This window comes from Penicillium chermesinum, assembly GCF_028974085.1.
Source record: "Penicillium chermesinum strain IBT 19713 chromosome Unknown utg000003l:1.0-5111272.0:1.0-5115320.0, whole genome shotgun sequence".
Lineage (NCBI taxonomy): Eukaryota > Fungi > Ascomycota > Eurotiomycetes > Eurotiales > Aspergillaceae > Penicillium > Penicillium chermesinum.
This window is the reverse complement of record NW_026695313.1, coordinates 1,220,571-1,240,078: the sequence shown is the minus strand read 5'-3', so window position 1 is coordinate 1,240,078 and position 19,508 is coordinate 1,220,571. Positions and strand designations below refer to the sequence as shown.

General features: G+C 49.9%; 11 protein-coding genes across 11 annotated transcripts; 5 read left to right on the top strand and 6 right to left on the bottom strand.

The window, feature by feature from the left end:
- Positions 1-1,578: 1,578 nt before the first annotated feature.
- N7468_003357 (8-oxoguanine glycosylase OGG1) lies at positions 1,579-2,981 on the top strand (the record flags this gene model as incomplete). Its single annotated transcript, XM_058472654.1, has 3 exons — positions 1,579-1,664; positions 1,720-2,486; positions 2,536-2,981. 3 exons carry the CDS (start codon positions 1,579-1,581, stop codon positions 2,979-2,981), a joined length of 1,299 nt encoding a protein of 432 aa, XP_058331657.1.
- A 404-nt stretch (positions 2,982-3,385) lies between these two features.
- N7468_003356 (uncharacterized protein) lies at positions 3,386-3,638 on the top strand (the record flags this gene model as incomplete). Its single annotated transcript, XM_058472653.1, is given in 3 exon segments — positions 3,386-3,410; positions 3,422-3,582; positions 3,597-3,638. The coding sequence occupies 3 exon segments, from the start codon at positions 3,386-3,388 to the stop codon at positions 3,636-3,638; spliced, it is 228 nt and encodes a 75-aa protein (XP_058331656.1).
- Positions 3,639-3,701: 63 nt separating this feature from the next.
- Positions 3,702-4,589, top strand: N7468_003355 (40S ribosomal protein uS15; the record flags this gene model as incomplete). The annotated part of the gene is made up of 3 exons (XM_058472652.1): positions 3,702-3,903; positions 4,255-4,301; positions 4,383-4,589. 3 exons carry the CDS (start codon positions 3,702-3,704, stop codon positions 4,587-4,589), a joined length of 456 nt encoding a protein of 151 aa, XP_058331655.1.
- A 247-nt stretch (positions 4,590-4,836) lies between these two features.
- N7468_003354 (fanconi-associated nuclease 1) lies at positions 4,837-7,237 on the bottom strand (the record flags this gene model as incomplete). The annotated part of the gene is made up of 2 exons (XM_058472651.1): positions 4,837-6,730; positions 6,783-7,237. Coding segments are annotated over 2 exons (2,349 nt in total), but the record flags the coding sequence as incomplete, so codon positions are not given.
- Positions 7,238-7,472: 235 nt separating this feature from the next.
- Positions 7,473-7,935, top strand: N7468_003353 (uncharacterized protein; the record flags this gene model as incomplete). The annotated part of the gene is made up of 2 exons (XM_058472650.1): positions 7,473-7,487; positions 7,699-7,935. 2 exons carry the CDS (start codon positions 7,473-7,475, stop codon positions 7,933-7,935), a joined length of 252 nt encoding a protein of 83 aa, XP_058331653.1.
- Positions 7,936-8,938: 1,003 nt separating this feature from the next.
- N7468_003352 (uncharacterized protein) lies at positions 8,939-9,364 on the bottom strand (the record flags this gene model as incomplete). The annotated part of the gene is made up of 1 exon (XM_058472649.1): positions 8,939-9,364. One exon carries the CDS (start codon positions 9,362-9,364, stop codon positions 8,939-8,941), a length of 426 nt encoding a protein of 141 aa, XP_058331652.1.
- A 41-nt stretch (positions 9,365-9,405) lies between these two features.
- On the bottom strand, positions 9,406-10,648 carry N7468_003351 (RNA recognition motif domain-containing protein; the record flags this gene model as incomplete). The annotated part of the gene is made up of 3 exons (XM_058472648.1): positions 9,406-9,923; positions 10,090-10,563; positions 10,612-10,648. The coding sequence occupies 3 exons, from the start codon at positions 10,646-10,648 to the stop codon at positions 9,406-9,408; spliced, it is 1,029 nt and encodes a 342-aa protein (XP_058331651.1).
- A 480-nt stretch (positions 10,649-11,128) lies between these two features.
- On the bottom strand, positions 11,129-14,464 carry N7468_003350 (putative PHD finger domain protein; the record flags this gene model as incomplete). Its single annotated transcript, XM_058472647.1, is given in 5 exon segments — positions 11,129-11,953; positions 11,967-12,002; positions 12,067-13,197; positions 13,209-14,363; positions 14,381-14,464. 5 exon segments carry the CDS (start codon positions 14,462-14,464, stop codon positions 11,129-11,131), a joined length of 3,231 nt encoding a protein of 1,076 aa, XP_058331650.1.
- A 385-nt stretch (positions 14,465-14,849) lies between these two features.
- Positions 14,850-15,461, top strand: N7468_003349 (uncharacterized protein; the record flags this gene model as incomplete). The annotated part of the gene is made up of 4 exons (XM_058472646.1): positions 14,850-14,862; positions 14,892-15,107; positions 15,237-15,314; positions 15,370-15,461. The coding sequence occupies 4 exons, from the start codon at positions 14,850-14,852 to the stop codon at positions 15,459-15,461; spliced, it is 399 nt and encodes a 132-aa protein (XP_058331649.1).
- A 375-nt stretch (positions 15,462-15,836) lies between these two features.
- N7468_003348 (N(6)-L-threonylcarbamoyladenine synthase family protein) lies at positions 15,837-17,096 on the bottom strand (the record flags this gene model as incomplete). Its single annotated transcript, XM_058472645.1, has 1 exon — positions 15,837-17,096. The coding sequence occupies one exon, from the start codon at positions 17,094-17,096 to the stop codon at positions 15,837-15,839; it is 1,260 nt and encodes a 419-aa protein (XP_058331648.1).
- An 811-nt stretch (positions 17,097-17,907) lies between these two features.
- On the bottom strand, positions 17,908-18,288 carry N7468_003347 (uncharacterized protein; the record flags this gene model as incomplete). Its single annotated transcript, XM_058472644.1, has 1 exon — positions 17,908-18,288. One exon carries the CDS (start codon positions 18,286-18,288, stop codon positions 17,908-17,910), a length of 381 nt encoding a protein of 126 aa, XP_058331647.1.
- Between the last annotated feature and the right edge of the window lie 1,220 nt (positions 18,289-19,508).

Below are 19,508 nucleotides of genomic sequence, written 5' to 3'. Positions count from 1 at the left end.
GCTATAGTTTTAGCCGCTACTTTTGTATCTAATATTTTCTGTTACCCTGTAACTATGGTATTTATAGTGTATTGAAGGGCTAAATCTGATATTCCATCTATCTATTTCTTTACAAATAAGGCTTAATACTCCGGCGGCACATAAGACTTCAGTCTAGTTATCTCCCGAATATACGCTATAATACTACAATCTTTCTATCTAAGCAAAATAATCTTTTAGATAATTATGCTATCAGGACAGAAAGGAGTCTAGAAGAACTAAGTCCTTAGAGCCTCTGTAAGGATGTTTAGATAAACCATAATAACAGACAGCTGTTATATAACAAAGTACTATATTAGGCCAGTACATCCACTAATAATACTAGTAATCTAGGTATCTTTTATATCCTTATCAGATAAAGATACTATAATCTATTTAAAATATATCTACTTCAAAAACAGGTCCACATTCTTACCTACCTATCTTATAAACATAGGATCTGGTATTTCGACAAACTTCTTTTTAGTAGAAGTTGGCAAAATTAATAGTAATAAAGATAAAGATATAGAGTCTATCCTAACTAATCCTTCGAAAGATTCTTGGCTATTTTTCTGCTCTCGAAAGTCTAACCACAACTAGTTACCTAGACACTTCCTAGGCTTTATCTTTTCAGACTCTGTAACATCTATCAAACTAGACAATAATTTATCTAGCTCTTTATTATAAGGTTTTGTCTCTAAGCTCTTACTTGAGAATAAGAAAGGAAAAGATTTAAAGATAATGGGTCGGGTTCCTTGAGAAGAGCAGGAGGCCTTACTTGCTCCTTCCTGATTTGTCAATAGAATAGAGTCTAGAAAAAACTGTCCTATAAGATCTCCCGCCAAATTCCCTAGATAGTTACTGCCCTTAATCTTGGTTGGGAAGATTACAGATTTCGTCAAGAAAACGTCCAGCCCCAGGTTCGGCTAGGAATTTCTCCTTAGCCGAAGCTAAGCTGTAAACAATAATCCCCCGAAAGAAAACTGTTTAGTACTCGAGTCTTGTTATTAGAGTTAATCGAGCTTAACTGAATAACGTTTCTACTAGCTAGATAAAAGAACTAACTAGTGAACCGGAATTTTCGATACCTTTTTAGAGGTTGTTGCCGAATCCATCCATCTGCCTACAGCTTCATGATCCAGTCTCTTACAGCCTGCTTAGACCAAGTCCACAGCTCCCACAATTCCTACAGATCAACAAGGCTAGGCAATTTCAGGCCTTTGACAAGTCCCCCTGTGTCGGTCACCAATATAGCATATACAATCCTAATCTGTCTAAACCAGAACCGTATCTCAGAAACTAGAAGATGACTCAAGATCCGAAAGGAAAGGTATTATATTCCTAAAGCTAAAGTCGCCCTCCTCGGGGGAATAATAATGACTAAATGATGACGGCTCCACCGCCCTTCGAACCTGAATCTGGCTGCCCCGTAAACAGAGAAATTGCCGGCAGAAAAAGTGTTTCCCGCCCGTGCCGTCACAGTACCCCGTTAACGTTATCGATAACGAAGCACGGGACCAGCCCAGCACCGCCAGAAGGAGCAATTGCACTTTAGCAATAATGGCTCTCTCTGAATGGCGCAAGCTGCCATTGAGCTTGTCCGAGCTATGTATTAATACAACACTCCGCTGTGGTCAATCCTTCCGGCAAGTTCTCTTGATCTACCTCTTGAGTACTCCTACTAACCTAACCCTTTTCCAGATGGCACAATATCCCTGAGCAGGAAGAGTGGCGATGTGTTCTATATGGCCATCTGCTGTCGCTGAAACAAGATTCTAACTATCTCTACTACCGCACTACAAAGTCGTCGTCTTCCGCTTCTACGACGGCCCTTTCAGGTGTGGAACTGGGAGTTGGTAGAGACGATCAGCTCCTTCGCATTGTTAAACATTATTTCCATCTATCCTCGAACCTCGCCGATTTGTATGCCCAATGGTCCTCCCATGACCCAAATTTCAAAAAGAAGGCCTCTCAGTTCACCGGAATCCGGATTCTGCGCCAAGACCCCTGGGAGGCATTGGTTTCCTTCATCTGCAGTAGTAACAACAATATTGCTCGGATATCTCAAATGGTAGAGAAGCTATGCGTGAACTATGGCCCTTTCGTCGCTAATGTGGATGGCCGCGCCTACCATGATTTTCCCTCTCCTGAAGCATTGGCCGTGCAGGGCGTCGAGAGCAAGCTCCGAACCCTTGGCTTTGGCTACCGAGCCAGGTATATCTACCAAACCGCCGTGATGGTCTCCCAAGAACGCGAGAAAGGATGGTTAGAAAGCCTCTGCAATCCAGAAGCGCCGGCGTTCGGTGGCGAGCCAAAGGCTGGAGCCGAAATGCGACCCGAGGGACGAGAAGGGTACAGGGAAGCTCATGAACAATTACTTGAGCTGCAGGGCGTGGGACCCAAGGTGTCAGATTGTGTATGTTTGATGGGACTCGGATGGGGCGAGTCAGTGCCTGTCGATACGCATGGTAAGGATGCAAGAGCTATTGACAAGATCGAGTCTAATAAGGGTTACAGTATGGCAAATCGCCCAGCGAGATTATCGCTTTGGGAAGGGATCCCACAAATCCTTGACCAAGGCAACTTATGATGCCGTCGGCAATCACTTTCGCAAGCTATGGGGACAAGAAGCTGGATGGGCGCATAGTGTCTTGTTTACTGCGGATCTACGTTCCTTCGCCGACCGACTTGCCGCGACGAAGAAGGTGAATGTGGCCGTGAAGGAAGAGGACTCTTCCACAGTCAAAATCGAAACTGAGGTCACTTCGGCCGTCACATTAATAGCTCCCAAGGACGAGGAGGCTGTGAAGGTTAAAGCCACGGATATTGCCAGTAAGCCTACCCCGAAAGCGAAAGCACCTCGAGGGAAGAAGCGAGGAGCATCACCAGACGAATTGGTGCATAAGTCGCAGACTACGGAAACCCGAAGAGTATCCAAAAGGACACGACGGTCGGGGCCTTAACGGCATAATGTAATTAGCTATGATGTGTACAATAGATCTAGAACTTAAGGCTAAGGCAACACTGCCGCCACAACCACTTGAAAATCCACAAAATGTGATGTTGATTGCATTATCTGAGGCTACATATTATATTTGATATGATAGACGAAGCCTAGCGAAAAGTCAGCATGACGTTCGCCACGAAGATGGTAGTGAGTGCTTGTGAATGATTGTGATCAGAAGTCCAGTTAGATCATCGAAGACATGTCCGAAGACACGCTTCTGACATAAGAGGTACCAGAAAATAAAAGTAATGTGTGTTTTCATCATAAAGAGGTTAGGGCGGAGGAAATTGAGCGAGACTGACCTGGTTGTTGGAGTGAGCAACAGGAAGTTCAACATTGTCGGGGAAAACTACGCCCAACATGAGCAAGCGGAACTTGTCCCTAAGTATCCAGCAGGCCAGACCAACATCACCAACATCCAGTCGAAATCTGCTGAAAAGAAAGCCCAGTTGAGGCCCAGTCGCGCAGCTGTTGAAGTTCCAGGAACCGAATCCGCGAAGGAGAGAAAAGTTCGAGAACTCGGGACGATCCAACCAACTAAGCGAAAACCAGAGCACGTGACCCCACACAGCGCACAATCCCCACTCCACCCTTTACCGGCTCTGAGCCCTGAATCTTTTTCCTCATCCACCTCGACAACCTCCGACCAGCATCCCCTCCGCCGGACAACTTCATCATGGGTCGCCTTCACTCCAAGGGCAAGGGCATTGCCTCTTCCGCTATCCCCTACTCTCGCACTCCCCCAGCCTGGCTCAAGACCACCCCCGAGCAGGTTGTTGAGCACATCACCAAGCTGGCCAAGAAGGGTGCCACCCCTTCCCAGATCGGTGTTGTCCTCCGTGACAGCCACGGTATCGCCCAGGTCAAGTTTGTCACCGGTACGCATTCCCCCTGGACCTGCGAAAAATTCCGAGCAATCGAGAAGATTTCTCGCAGTTTTTGAAAAAAAAAAAAAAATCTAACTTGTATAAATAGGAAACAAGATCCTCCGTATCCTCAAGTCCAACGGTACGCCTCCAGTCACAACTCCCCTCCTCGCTTCAGTCGGATGAGATATAAAACGCTACTGCATGAGATCTATGATCCCACCCCATTGATCCACGAATTGGAGGGGAAAAGGGTAGATCCTGCATCGTTCCATCTACACACTGGTCGCAGAAATGCACCAGCAACTAAGCCTCTGCTTGGTCAAGAACATGGCTGACAGAGAGATTTTTTTTGGAATATAGGCCTCGCTCCCGAACTCCCCGAGGACCTTTACTTCCTGATCAAGAAGGTGCGCAAAATTCTTTTCCCTTTGATGATACCCTGCGATATGCAGGGTCAGCTGAAATCTTCCTAACTAATAACCAAACAGGCCGTTGCCGTCCGCAAGCACCTTGAGCGTAACCGCAAGGACAAGGACAGCAAGTTCCGCCTCATTCCTGATCGAGTCCCGTATCCACCGTCTGTCCCGTTACTACAAGACCGTCGGTGTCCTCCCCCCCCACCTGGCGTTACGAGAGCGCCACTGCCTCCACCCTTGTCGCATAAGCGTGTCATGGTGTTGGTTTGTGGTGTTTAGGGATATGGTTATGGTCGTGAAGGAACCCTGGGGTACTACCAGGGACTCACTTCGTACTAGATACGCCAACTAAAAAGAAAAGAATTTTCACGATTTAGTACCCCGTTCATGCTAGTGCTGATGATATACTTCAATTCCTCTTACTCTATTGTAAAAAATGAATAGTCGATCGTAGTAGGGGTCGTATGGGAATGGTTTCATTTCGTCGTATGCGTGAAGTATGTGCTTGTGGCTGCTATTTACAGAATCACTCAGCCGCAGCCCTAACCTCTTTCGCGACCGCGTTGCATAATTCAACCTTGACTCCAGCGCCAAGAAGGATGTGTATCCAGAGACGTTGAGTATCACTTAGGCGGTCATTTTCTGACTTGACCTCCGCAAACATGACAGTCTTCGCTTCGTAATCCCAAAGAAATAGATCAGGAATGCCACCGCCACGCTGTTGATACTCCTGTGCCATAACCTTACAGATAGTAGCCAGAGCCTCGCCACGAAAACACTGTACAATCTCTATAAGATCGTCCAGTTCGAAGGACCAGTCGATGCCAATCGCACACGGTTGAGCAGATGCTTCGCGAGCATGAATATCGCGAACGATACGCTCTGCATCCCCATTCGTAATTTCTACGAGTCGGTGGTTTATCTCCGACGCTCGCGAAGGGTAGAAGACATCTGTATGGAGATCGAGGGGACAGGTTTGGAAAGGAGTCTGGAACACATTGGGGACAAAGGTGAACAGGATATCGTAGAAGAGCAGCCCGAACAATGTCCGCACGATGCCTCCCTCGGAGTGATATCCTTTCCACCCATTGTCACGATACCAACTCAGACACATACTTTCCACTCTACACTCGCCGCCTTCGCGCTCGTCAACCCAGACAGTCGCCTTCCCCTTGCGTGCAGGTTCGTCATGGTCGATGCGGATCCCTTCGATGGTCCGCTCGGCGGGCTTGCTCAGCATGACATGTCCGAAATCGTGTTGTTCCCGCTTGACAACTTTCAGGGCTCTTTCGAGCTTGCTGATCCGTTTCTGGAGGTCGTAGTGGAAGATGAGATGGCAGAGCGGATCTTCCAGTCCCTCTTCGCAGGTGCGCAGTGCAACTCGTTTCCAGAATTTGCGCTGCTTGTCTTCGTTTCGGCCTTCAAATGGCATCAAGGCCCACATGTAGTGTTCTTCTAGGAGGGCTTTCCGTTGATACCAGGCTCCTCGTCGGGCAGCGTGGAATAGTCGCTGCGCGAGAAGTTCGCTAAGTATTTCATGCTCGCGCTTGTGTTCTTTGAATCGACCGAGAGGGTGCAGACTCTTATGGATGATCCTCGTGTATACCCATGCGGGTGAGAAGCGGCGAAGGTAGGCTCCCTCGCCACTTTCATAGATAGAGTCTTCTTTCTGTTGTTCTTGTTTGACCAACTCGGCCCATCGTGGGTGATAGCGATCTGCCAGATCTATGATGTGTTGCAGAGATTCGTGGCTCGGAGGGCCGTTGAACTCAAGAATTTGATCCACGGCAAACTGAGTGCGAACCGCAGCTTCAAATTCCAGGAGAGCCGCTCGGGAGGGAAAGATCGAATTTGAGCGACAGACCACATACTGGGGGAAATTTCTCCTTGAGATCTTTGCAAGAATGATGGTAGTGAGAGATTTCTCGGTCCATTCGGTCGAACGATAGAAGACTAGATGCACCCGTTCGAAGAGAGCCCGTGGTCCCGACGAAAGGCGAATACATTCACCCGTGTAATCCAGGATTTTCTCGACGAAGTAGGTGTCGCGATTGTCCGACTGATCCGAGCCCTCTTTAAAACCTAGGCCTGTTTGGGTTTGACTTGCGGTATGCAACGATGCCAGCAATTCCTTTTTGTTCTTGCCCTGTGCCTTGACATCTTTGGCGAATCCTTTCAGCTCCTCCAGAAGTAGAAGAGACGAAGCTTCTTCGAGCGTCTTAATTTCCTGACTGCAGTCCGCGAAGCGAAAAGTGTCGGTGTTCAGTTCGCTTGCATCATCCTGTTCTTCCGATTTGGGAAGTGGCCGATCCTGTTGAAGATCGGCAGCTACCACTGATAGATCGGAAATATCTGAATAGTAGCCGAGGCGACTGACACGATGCCATGCGGATGTTTTGCGCAGGAAGAGTCGAACATACCTAGACTGTGAATACCAACGAAATTCGGCAACAGAAGTAGGAGAAAGCTTACAAGTACTGTGATTCATAAGACAATTCCCTCCACTGTGTAAAAACTTGCATTTCGCGCTGGTTAAAGAGATGTGATTCCTCATCCAGGACAGTCTCCAGCGTCAGATTAAAGGCATCGACATAGATAGAACTTTTGCCCTTCCGCCAGACACCATCTCGTAATCTAACATGCAACCCTGGCTCTTTCTGAGAAAACTCGTACTCTTTAATGGCTTCTTCGTCTGTTTTAATCGGCGGTAGAGAAGTTTCAAGGTCCGTTTGGCTGCTGAATAGTTGAGTCTCTGGGTCTTCCACCAAAGGAGGAGCGTCCACGCCTGCCGAAGGTGTGGGACTTGTTTGCCTGCTGTCAGTACTCTCATGGCCCGAGCCGGTTCCTGAGACCTTCCTGCGTTTTGCTGATCGCTGAGTATCCCAATAGTGGAGCAAGGACATGCTGGAAGCAGGCCATAGGTGCGGCTATTAGATCGCGCTGCAGCCTTTCGCGCACGCGATCTGCGCTACGAGAAGAACACGAAATCACGTGAATGATATTGCCTTTTCGAGCGGATCGGCCAATGTTTGACGTGTTTGCATGTGTGATGGGGCTGTCGAGCTTGATGTGATTGAGGGGCCATGATGACTAGAGAACTTTACAGACATGCTGGCTTGATCAAGAAAGACAGAATAAAGTGCCTGCTGCTATATAAACGCCATGGCCGACGCACCGGTAAGAGACAAATCCTTTGCTTCCCAGTTCCTCACCCGGTTGATTGTTTGTTCGGAGGGTCTGGAAGCTCCACAGCTCCGCTCTGCGCAACCTTTTGCTTCTCCGGAGAACTCTCGACTGTTTCTTCGAGCTTTGCTTCTCTGCCCATTGATTTGAGCCAATTCTCCCTCGCAATCCTCTTGCTGAACCTTCCATTCTCCCTACCAAACAGCATCCAGCAGGTTCGGAACAAGGGCTCGCCCCAGCGGACGCTGGGCACACTCCCAAACCTTTCTCGCCGACAGTCATGGCCGAACCAAACGGTACCTCAAATACTCCGACGGCGGATCTGTCTGCTGCGGCTGCGACTCATGTCCGACCTGGCGGCGCCCCCGCGCGCGTGTATTTGAACGAGAAGGTTGTGCCTCATTTGTTGGAAGGGATGAAGGCTGTTGCGAGAGACCAGTGAGTTCGCCCGGGAACTACAACCAACGAAAACTTGGAGCAATTGCTGACAACGTCGGGCTTTGCAAGGCCACCCAATCCATTGCAAGTGCTCGGGGAGTTCTTGATTCAGAGAGGCAACGAATTAGATGGAGAGGGCAAAGACTGAAATCGAATCGCAATTTAACCAATTCACGGTGTTCTTAGGCGTATGGGTGGATATCACTATTTGAATTATCTGAGCTATGGTTTGTTTAAAAAGACGATTCTGAGTCACTTCCATATACTGATGCAAGTATATCAACATAGGCCCAATTGTTGGCTATGCTGTAAACATCTACAAGCTAAACCTCACCCATTGGCAAGTCGATGAGGGAGAGACCCAAAGCCAGATATCTGCACCATAGATAGGAAACTTCAAGAACCTTATCCCGTAACAAAGGGACTATTTAAGATATCTTGAGATAGGGTTAACATACAACCCAGCTTTCTACGAATCGAGCAGTGAGACGTGAAGCGTCAGATTCCATATGCTTGCATTGCTTAGAGAGCTTTTCGAGCACTCCAGTAGACTGTAGCAGGCTCGATCCAGGCCAGCCAGCGCATCACTGCTGAAAGAAAACATTTGCTGCATGTTAACTTGCTTCTATGGCCGAGCGTGGCCAAGGATAAACCATCTCAGGCTGTTCCTAGGGAAAGTGAGTAGAAAACATTGGCTACCAGCCTGAATAGTCCATCCAGAGGCCAAATAATGGCGAAAGCCCATGGTCAAGACATGACGCACCCAAGCCAGGGGCAGAGAGTCAAGTCAGCCTGAGCAAAAAAAAAAAAGCCTTACCTTTATTTGGCATATTTCTGTATGGTTGAATATCATCGTTAAAAGATTAGACCTCAATAGAATTGAGGAGCCCTTGGCGCGATACTACAAGCGAAAGGACCAGGATAAAGGCGGCTTTGGCGAAGCCCGGGAACAATGATGAAGGGTGATAAGAAGGCGACATTAAAACCTGTCGAATACAACCGGGCCGTTACTGGAGAATGGTGGGCATAAGGCGAACAGTTCGAGAATGCTGGTTCCACAAGACAACCGAATTACAGCGATATTTGTTTTCTTCCTTGCCGCTAGAGTTTCCCGAAGTTTTGAGTCGCGAAAAGACAAAAAGAGACACATCATCGAGCGAGAGATGGACGACATGAATAACCGTAAGAGGTGCCATAATTTCCGGGTCGGTCGCAGTTGGCCGATCGCGCTCGAGTGGGTGTGTTTTGTTGGACGTGAAGAGGGAAAAAAATAGCAAAATAAAGAACACATGAAAGACAACGACGCCTGAAGCCCGTTGAGCAAACCCCGCATTAAAACAGTTTGAGGAATCGAAAGGGGTAAAGAACATAAGGGAAACCAGGTAGGGGATAGTGAAACAAGAGGAAGTGGGCAATTTGAGAATTTTAATCATCGAGTGGTGCACACGACTCGTGCTTTTGATGAAGGGGCACTTTACCTGCTACCGTAGCGTTCCTCGCCGCCACGGCCTTCGTAGGAGCGACCGCCGCCGCCGCCGCCGCCACCGCCGCTGCTGTAAGGCTCGCGCGGCTCGCGGGGAGGGGCGGCATCATAGCTACCAGCGTTCGCGTCACGGTCGTAGTAACCACGACCACCCTCATCACCACCATTGCCGCTGCCACCACCACCACGGCGGTCATCACCACGGCGATCATCACGGCTGTAGCGGTCGCTGTAGCGGTCAGGTCCACCGCCGCCACCGCCGCCACCGCCGCCACCACGGTAGCCATAATCATCACGAGAATCACGGCGGTAGTCGCGGCCACCGTAGTCGCGGCTACGGTAGTCACCACCTCCACGATTGTAGTCGCGACCGTAGTCACGGCGGTCGTTGTAAGAGTCGTAACGCCCGTAACGATAGTAATCGTCGTCACGACGACGCCAGTTACCACCACCACCAGGGCCACGGCGCTCATCGTAGCGGTCTCCACGACGGGGTGGGCCACGGCCATCTGCAAAAGTATTAGCGCGTGGGCCTATACGAGGTGGAAGGGCGATAGAGAGGGGGGGAAAAAAAGAAAGGAAGAAAAAGAAAAAGGAAAAAATAAATTCAGAGCTCAGAGGGACATCAAACTTACCGCGCTTGGGAGGGCCAAAGTATTTGCCGGGGGTGGGTACGAGGACGGCTACGACGGGCCTTCTCAATGCTCAGAGTGCGACCCTCGATGACCTCGCCTTGAAGGCCCTCCTTGGCAGCATCTGCCTGCTCAGGAGTGGTCATGTTGACGAAACCGAAACCACGGGATTCCTTGGTGTGGGGATCAAGCATTATGGAGCAGTTGTCGACGTCGCCGTACTTCTCGAAAAGGCGCGAAATGTCGGACTCGGTCAGACGAGGGTGAATGCCAGTAACAAACAAGTTAGAGCCCGGGTTCTGGGCACCTTCCTCATCCTCCTCGATGTCAAGGTTCTTATTACGGGGTGGAGGTCTACCCATCGAGGTGGTGTCAGTGATGGTCATAGTGCGGTACCATCGAAGGAGGGATTCATACCTGTCATCAGAGCGGCCGTTGGGAGAACGGCTACGGGCGCGGTCGCCTCGAGGCTCATCGCGAGGCGAGGCGCTGCGGTCGCGCTCGTAACGGGGTTCATCTAAGAAAATTAGCTGAAGAAACGCGTCAAGGGAGCTGAAATACATACCGGCGTAACGGCCGTTGTCGTTGTCGTAGTCAGCCATGATGGTCGTGGATGAGGAGAGGTGGAAAAAGGAAAATCGAGAGTGAGAAATGAGAGCTGATAAGACGGGCGCTAGCGGTCCGGAAAAGGAACACAGCCGAGTTACGTTCACCTTTCAAGCCAGACACCCGCGCGTCCTTGCAGAAACAAAGACCCGAGCTTCTCGAAGGATACAAAGAAAGGGAGAGAACAGGTTGAAGGTCTCTGATCTAGAAGACTTCGTAGACTTTCTCGTAAACCAAGTTCACAGTTTACCAAGACATGTGAAAGGAGGTCGAAACAGCGCGACAAAGTTCGGATTACAAAGCAGTCGTTTCGCATACGCCTTCAATTTATGCGAATAATGCTGCTATTAAAATACACGGTCTAATAGAGGCACAAAGAAAACGAATTCCTCCCTGCGCCCATTGCTCGTAATAGATAAGTCAGTGAAGAAAAAAAGCAAAAAAAAAAAAAGAGAAACAACAAAGAATTCCGAGAGCTACCAACGAGAACGTCGAGTCCTACGGACATTCTGCTTGGAACGACCCGGGTTGTCTGCCGACGTGTTCACAGTGTCAGGCAGCTCGTCGTCCACCAAATCTTTCAGTTCATCTTCATCCAGCTCGCTCAATTCTTCGCTCATACCACGCATCACATCCCGACCAGTCCACCGCTCCTCGTGAATTGTTGTTCCAACTGGATCAAAGGGTTCCATGTACCACTGGATACCCCCCTGTGCCAGTGGGAGTTGCTGGTCCTCCTCACTCAGAACAGGCGTGGGATGGCGCTTAGTGATCACATTGATGTTGGGCTTTGTTTCATCCTCGAAGACAGATGCTTGAGCCACAACGTCTTCCGTAGCAAGCTCTCGTGAAGGTACAACTTCATCGGCCGGAGGTGCAGTTGACATTTGGTCATGGTTATCAATTGCTTCCACGCCTTCCATAGCTTCAACCTTGTGGTCTTCTGGGTCGATCCCAAGCTCAGTATCTCCCTCGACTTCGGCGGAATCGCCCCGACGGGACATCACACTATGATCCAGAATCACATCCAGCTCCTTCAGTTCTTTTTCATAAGGTTTTCGGTTCAATTCGCTTTCTTTTCGGATAGCATCTTCCAAAGCGGGCTGGATAGATTTAATTATCCGCTTAGCCAATTTCCTTTTCTCGCGCTGCTCTACACTGAGTTCAGGGGCCCGGCCACTGATCTGCTCTTGGAGTTGCGCGGTGTCACCGGCAGGCCCAACGCCTATCTCCGAGGTGAAAAGGCTAGCCAAGTCAGCAGAGAAGGACGCCACAGACGGGTAAAACCTCTCTTGGAGTCGCTTGCGGATTGACATTAAACCAGCAGCGAATACCGCTTTCCCATCGAGACTATAATACAAAATTAGTACGTAGGACACCAAAAAGATCAATTCCTCTTAGTCGAGACTTACACTTGAGCCTTCTCAAAGACCGGCCACAAGAGTGGAAAGATGGGGAAGTAGACCAGGTCAACAATGCTTCGTAGCATCTCAGCATCCTTGAGCTTCTCCCTCTCACGCTTTTTCACCTCATCGCAAAGCATTCGCAACCGATCAAGATCCTTGTAGAGGTGCTCACCAAATTCGATACGACGTTGTAGACGCTTATGACCAGTAACACCCATAGCTACGTAATCACGACGGGTCATCTCCATTGAGGAAAATGTCTCCAACTGCAGTTGGAGTCTCTTGAGGAGAGCGGCGCCACGTCGTGCCTCGCGTTTCAAAGTCCAGTACTTGCAAGCCTCTTCCGCATATTGTTTGCGGCCACGAACTGTGAATCGCCCAAGGGAAGCAACAACCGAGTTGAGGACGACCTGTGGAATGACAGGGGCGCCTGAGGGTAGCTTCCAAATGGTTCTAGCCGCTCGCTTGCGCTTGTTCCCACCGACAGTCAATGTAATTCGAGGAGTGTGGAGACATTCTTCCTCTCCCTCTTCCGCGTGCGAGGGTGCCAGAGACAACGCCGCTGCCTGGCTATCGCCCCACCGTCTACCCTGCATAGTATTCCGGTAGTACTCAATGGCATCCGCCGTAGCAGCATCGGTACCATGCTCCAATCGCCAATCGGGAGGGACATGCTTATCACAGAAGGCTTTGAGAAGGTGAGAGTCCATGAGACCGTGGCCAATCTTCATCTTAAGATAAAGCTGAGCACGCCGTGCACACGACACGTGGAACGCAACAAAGCAGTTCTTGTTGCTGCATTGGATAGAGGCTCCCATCTTCTGCTTACAGATATAGCATAGCAACTTCCAGCGACCTCGTGGTACCTTTTCAACGTCAGTCACAGGTTCCATCAAAGAAGGATTCCCTATGGAAACCTCGGGAATCCAGAAGGAGCACAGGAGATGCGCCCACTTCGAGGACGTAGTTTGTTTAAAGGCACCCTCCGTGTTGGGACAGAAGATACAATTCGTAGTGCCGCGTCCAAGCAGCTGGCATTTGCGACAGAGCCACTGGCCCTCAGGAATGAATGGAACGCCGTAGCATTCTTGATGAACAGCTAGATCACATCCATCGCAGAACACAATCGCGTTGGAGTTCTCGCAGTCACCATCGTCACAAATTGCACATTTACTGTCTTGTTCCTCCCTGGCCCTACGGTCTCTCCGTTGACTGCAGCGGCAGAGCTAGAGCGAGGCCGCTGTGTCTGTGGGGGCTTTGGGTTAGGTTTTGGAATGCGCTTTTCCAGAGCATGCCATTCTTTCTCAATCTTTGTCATGGTAATTTCGAATATGGCAGGCTTTATCGGTTCGAGTTGGTCGTCCCGGCGTTTGGCATTGATGTCATCGAGCCATTTTTCATCCTGTTCATCCATATCATACTCGACCCGTCCAACGGTCGAGTTGATATCATTATCAACAGCAGCAGGTTGTATCACGTCCATATCATCCTCTTGGGCACCCTCAGTCATTCGAATGAAGCGCCTATCATGGCGTAGGAACACATCGCTTTCTTGATAACCTACACTGGCCATAGTTCGGTCGACATAATTCTGCTGGCCGCCGCCCTTCTGCTCGTAAAATGTGAAAGGATCTTGTAGGCGAAAAGCGGGCTTTGGTAGAGTTAACTTCTCACGGGGATTTGGACCTGGCGGTGGGATCACCTTCGGCCCAGGTTGAAAACGAATCGCATTGAGAAGAGCTTCCGGACGACGCGGGGGGCGACCAGGTCGACGTTTAAATGGAAGCGGCGTCACATCTGTAGAAGTCTGGATCGGAGAGCCCAAGCTTTCTAAAGCTCCAGAAACCGAGTCTGGATTCGCGGAATTAGGAGGGGCATCTGCAGCGTCGACCTCATCCGCTGTAAATACTGCGAGTTTCCCATCAATGTCCAGATCAGGGTGGAATTCTTCCCATCCCCTCTCTTCTCGCGGTTTGTAACCGTCGCCTTGTTGCAGAGCAAGGGCTGCTGCTGTTGAAGAGGTGAAGCGACCGCGATTCTGACTTTTATCTCGTCGAGGACGCGTCATAGATGGAGGTGTTGTTGGAATGGGAGGTGGTGGCGGAGGGGCGTATAGGGACTGCTCGATCTCACGCGCAGGCCGGCTGCGAGCGTTATTGGAGTGCCTTCGAGGCGTGCCGTTCTTCTTCTTGGGGGGTATTTTCTTGAGCTGTGGGGGACGCCACAGCTGCCGCGTCGAGTTCAACAAACCTTCCTCCTCCTCCCGGCCCACCAGGCACGTATCTGCGCTTCTTATGCGGAGGCTCTTCGGGGGGATCCCACAACGTGGCGGGGTGCTTTCATGGATGACTTGTGATGAGACCGTGATGGCCTTCCAGATATCGATTGTCTGGGCATGGGTGCCATCGCGGAATAAGGTCGAGGAGCTCGTGTGTTTATCAGTTTCTTGGCTTTTGAGGATTGGCAATCAACACGCCAAGTCGCGTTTCAGGGGATCGCAATGACAAAGAGCCGGTAGTTTCGCGGACAGAATGACGTAAAAGAAGGGATGCGAAGGTGTGAAAAGGTCTCAAATGGCAAAAATGAAAATGCCCCAGGCACTTAGAGCTGTGAAGGCTGGAGGAATATGAGGACCGCAAGGGTTTGGCTCTGTCGAGGCGGAGATCCGTCGCCGCCTAAGGTGTCAATCTCAACTCTCTTTACAGCTCGGACGTGAACAGCTTCCCCGCATACTCCTTTGCCCAACAAAAACCAAACAAGAGTACTTGGGAATTTCGAATCGGCTACCGTTATGAGTGGATCCAGTGAGAACAGGTACGAATATGTGTCTTAGTATACCATATCAGTGCTAATGTCCCCAGATGGCGTGGGCCTAGTCGCCAGTCGTCGCAACGAAACTCCGGCGCCGGAAACCGTGATCGCGCTCAGGGTGGGCATGGAGGCTCTCAGGGGAACAATACGGCATGGGCTACCTCGGCCTCTTCACAAGCACAACATGTCCCCGTTCGGGGGTTCAATGCCACAGAGGCAAAGAATATTTTAAAAAGAGGTGCGCCACACTCGACCAGGAGAACTGACAGTAACTAATCCAAGTGCTTTCTCTCTCTCACCAGACCCTCGAGGTAAGGTTTTCATTTCCCTTTCCCATGGGGACCAACCCGTTTCTAACGCAGCGAAGAACCGAAAGCAGTCATTTACAAGCCGACCGGCAAGGACGCCAATAACCAACGATCAGGCAGTCCATGGGGCTCGAAGGGTATGCCTTTTACCTTTGCGCCGCTCATCATCCCATACCATACTAACTCCTCTAGCTAATACCATGGTCAATGGCAAGGATTTCTTCGTCGAACTCAGAAAGCAAGTGGCTTCGTTGCAGCGAGGCGGTCCTCCTGTTGGAGGCTGAACGGGGAGAATGCAGCCCTGTTCTTTTGCTTTTCAAATACCTGATTGCACAGCGTGATGGTTGTGGTTTTGGGCTGGGAAAATTTGCACGGATTAGAGCGGCGCATCATCGATACCCCCTACTGTGATGGTTTCCAGGATGTGATGGGAGGATCTGGGGTCGGGAGGACGGTTTTCATGCTATCATTGCATCGGCGTCTGTTTTGCTTTCTGTGAGACAATTGCAGTAAATCTGTATTGCTCCAAAAAGAATATTGATTACTTGTAAATTTGATCTATTGTCAAGGTGCAGTAGACCGGTCATAACACAATAATACAAGATATACAAGGTGTGATACTAGTAGGAAGGGGGTGGGCCGTATCGTTAATCATACTCCTACAGAGTCGATTCATGGATCCACCCATTGGGCCCCAACACGCCTCCATCTTCAGCCTGAGGATCGAGCGTCCATTTCCGTATGGCCCGGCAGCTTAAATCTGACCGCCAGCCGCCTTCGAACATTTCTATACCTGCCCAGCCGATCATAGCAGCATTGTCAGTGCACAGAGATGGAGGCGGCGCGACGAGTTTCACATGTTCGAATCCCCGCACATCAAGAAATGATCGAAGAACTGCCATAAGAAACTTGTTCGCCGCAACACCGCCGCTAACAACCAACGTTCTGATCTCTTCTTCGTCTCGATGCCTGATACGGAGTTCTTCGAGGGCTATGATAGTCCGTGATGCAAGGTGTTCGAAACATACACGCATTGCTTCACGACCGAGATCGACTCGTTCCTGGTAGGACAGATTCCCCTCTTTGCTCTTGATGATCTTGTTGACCATGCTTGCTACAGAAGAGAAGCTCAGTTGCAATACCCTGGTGTTCGCGAAGGGCGTCGTGATACTCCAGCCCCACGAATTTTGCCGCCTGATCAATTCCTCTCCTCGACTCGTAGGGGGCCTATAATCGGCAAAATCGGCCTCGCCATTTGGAAAGACAAACCGCTCTAGGGCCTTTCCATACATGGTCGTTTTCGACCCTTGCAGCAGCTCAGCAGGAAGTATCTCACGGGCCGCCTTATCAAGTGTTTCACCCATTGCTATATCCTCGCTCGACGCCATGATTTTGTGATCCGTGATTGACTTTGAGTGTACGAGGATTGAATGGCCACCAGACACTAGGATCGACAAAAATGGGAACTGTGGATCATAGGCCGTGCTCATGCTGTCGTTTCCCTCCAAACATGACACAAGCCGCGGTGTCAGTAAATGCGCTTGCATGTGGTGTACCCCGACCAGCGGGATTTGCCACGCAACAGAGAGTGCTTTCCCGGTGTCAAGCCCTACTGAAAGGTTTGAGCGCATCCCTGGCCCTCTTGTAGCTGATATAAAATCCGGCATACGGCGTTTAGACCCATCCGCTAAATGTAATGACCGCAGAGTACCCTTCGGAGCTGGCAAATGTCGGAGGGCCTTATCGACGAGACTGGCCATGTTCTCTTGGTGGGATTCGAGGGCGAGGATTGGATGAATACCCCGATGTGCTCGGGAATCGGAAGTAATATTCGCAAGGAAATGAATACAAGCTCGTTTCCCAGAACCGTCATTTTGCTTTTCAAGGATTGCTACAGATGTATCGTCACTGTCGTTCATGGCGCATTAGCGGTATCCAGTTCTGGCATCAACCAATACCTACCATGATGTTTCGATTGCGAGGGTCAGTAGATTCCTTCTGTATGCGACAGCTCGTCGTGAAGCGTGAGCCACAGACTGGCGCAGTGCCGTCAGAGATGTTCTTGGTAGTAACATTGAGCAAGCTTTTGGGGGATGGCGAACACGCGCCGGGTAGAAATATTGGCGCGCACGGACCCTGAAAGCCCTTGAAGTCTGCCCTAACCTTAAGAAGCAGTCAGGAGCAGCAGCTACGTCCTACAACTAAACCTTGAGTCATTTACGATAGTATACCTAGATCACTGGAATTACCCGTTATCGGAAGGCTTGGTCGGCGCTCGGCGCCAATAGGATCATATTTGGCAGTAAAGACAGGCTAGGTTAAAATAAACATGTCAACTGCAATCATAAAAGTCGGAGGCCCATTAACGTCATAATATATCGTCTCTTCAACAGTGCTTCTCTTCTTGCCAGCACGGCGCTTATAGAGCTGAGTGTCTCGCTACAAAGCCTTTGGGCCCCTGGAGAATCGGTTCATGATCCAGATTGCGGATTCCCAAAATGCAGTGTACTTGACGTCGTGCCGGTATGAGAACTCCTTTTGCCAGGGTGTGTGATGCTCGAGATCCTCTTTGCCTATTGTCCAGGCTAACCAATGCTTTCATGGAATACATCCATTTAACAGACCGTCAACATAGACGGATAAATGGCATCTAGCCCGGCGCCGCGCGAAGATTCGGTCAGGTGAGGTTTCACGAGGCAGTGATAATCATCTGCAGGCGCAGACGTCACGTCACTCGCGGCTTCCCCATCGTCGTTCGTCTCGGGAAATCCTGGTGTGCTTGCCATAGTACTCGTCTGGATTCTCAATGGGGGTCACGCAGTGGACAGTAGGTGTACTCTTGAATTGAATGCGCTTGTCTTGGGCGGTCGGTCGCACCGACGGCTGCTTCTTGAGAATGCTCTTAGAAGAGCAAGAGTTGGCGTAGCCATATGACGGCACCTGAAGAGTCGAAAATCTCTTGCTTGTAGGGCTTGCAGCAGACACAGGCGAAATGGGAGTTCGAGGAACGGGGCCGGGGGATTTGAGAGACAGCGATGGTCGAGGCGCAGTCTGTGTAGCCGAGATGCTCAAAGACAACTTGGGTCGGGAGGCAGCGCGAGCAGCATACATTTTGGTAGTGTCGGAAATTCTCAGGGCTTGATTAAAAGAAGATGTGGAATCTCAAGACACTTTGATCAACAAAGTGAAAAGTGATAGAGAAGAGATGGAAAGAATTATTGACGTAGGGATATAGAAAGACCGTTCGTTTGGACCAGCCAAGACGAAACGCAGAGACAAAAATAGAAGAAATGAAAATAGAAAATCTCAAACAGCTAATATGCAGAATGGAGCGCTGGGGAGGGAGGTGGGCGGCTATATAGGCTGGGACTCGATGGAGCGGGAGGGCTGCCCGTCCATCTCGGCCAACCATCGCCCTCGCCCTAAGCGCCGGTCTCCATGCACCACCTTGCACTATCACCTTCTCGTCACACATTAGTTCCAAATTAGAGTCGATCGGGGATGATCTCTAACCAATCACGGCCCATTAAGCAGATGTTCCACCGCCAATTTCCACTATCCTGCGTGATAGGTTGTGACATCACAGCTTATGCTGCAGCCAACGGCACATTTTACTTGATTCCCCTCAACGTTGATATGCCTGACGGGCCATATCTGAATATTGCGCTACAAAAGCATGTGTGAATTTCTGTCCAGCCCCCTGGTCGGTGACGGAAACAAGCCTCTTGTAACTAGAGGGCTCACTTCTTTCCAGCCATCTGTCGGCCTGTTGCCCTAGAACATTGGGACGAATCAAATGAGCCGGGCCTGCAGAGTATGGAGACGCACCACAGTCCGGAAGCGTGGGTTGATCTTCTTGGGGGCATTGTTAGCTGCGATTCCATATCAGAGACTGTGAAGAAGGTCGCCCTATTCCTCTTCGTCATGGACCCGAGTCTGGACGCTCAAGATGGATGTGTACACATGTAGCCAAAATCTCAGTCCAACAACGCCATTCAAATTTTAATATTAATGGATCCAAATACGAGTCATTGACTTAAAAAAAATGCGACATTCACCAGGAGATCGCCCCTAGTTCGGATAAGGCTACTAGAACTTCTCTGCGTCCGAAAGACAGAAGGCTTATTCACCTTTTTGGCGGTTCTCAACTACTACCTGCGTTTTTGAACAACGATCTGTCAATGCTAGTGGCGAGTCTGGGACAACCGAAGGATCGACTCAGTAATTCGAAGAGAAGAGAGCATTCAGTATGCACTCTGGGATGTTTTTAATGCCGCTCTTGGCTGTGCCATAAGTATGTGGGAAAGATAATTTCGCCTGAGAATGGTTCT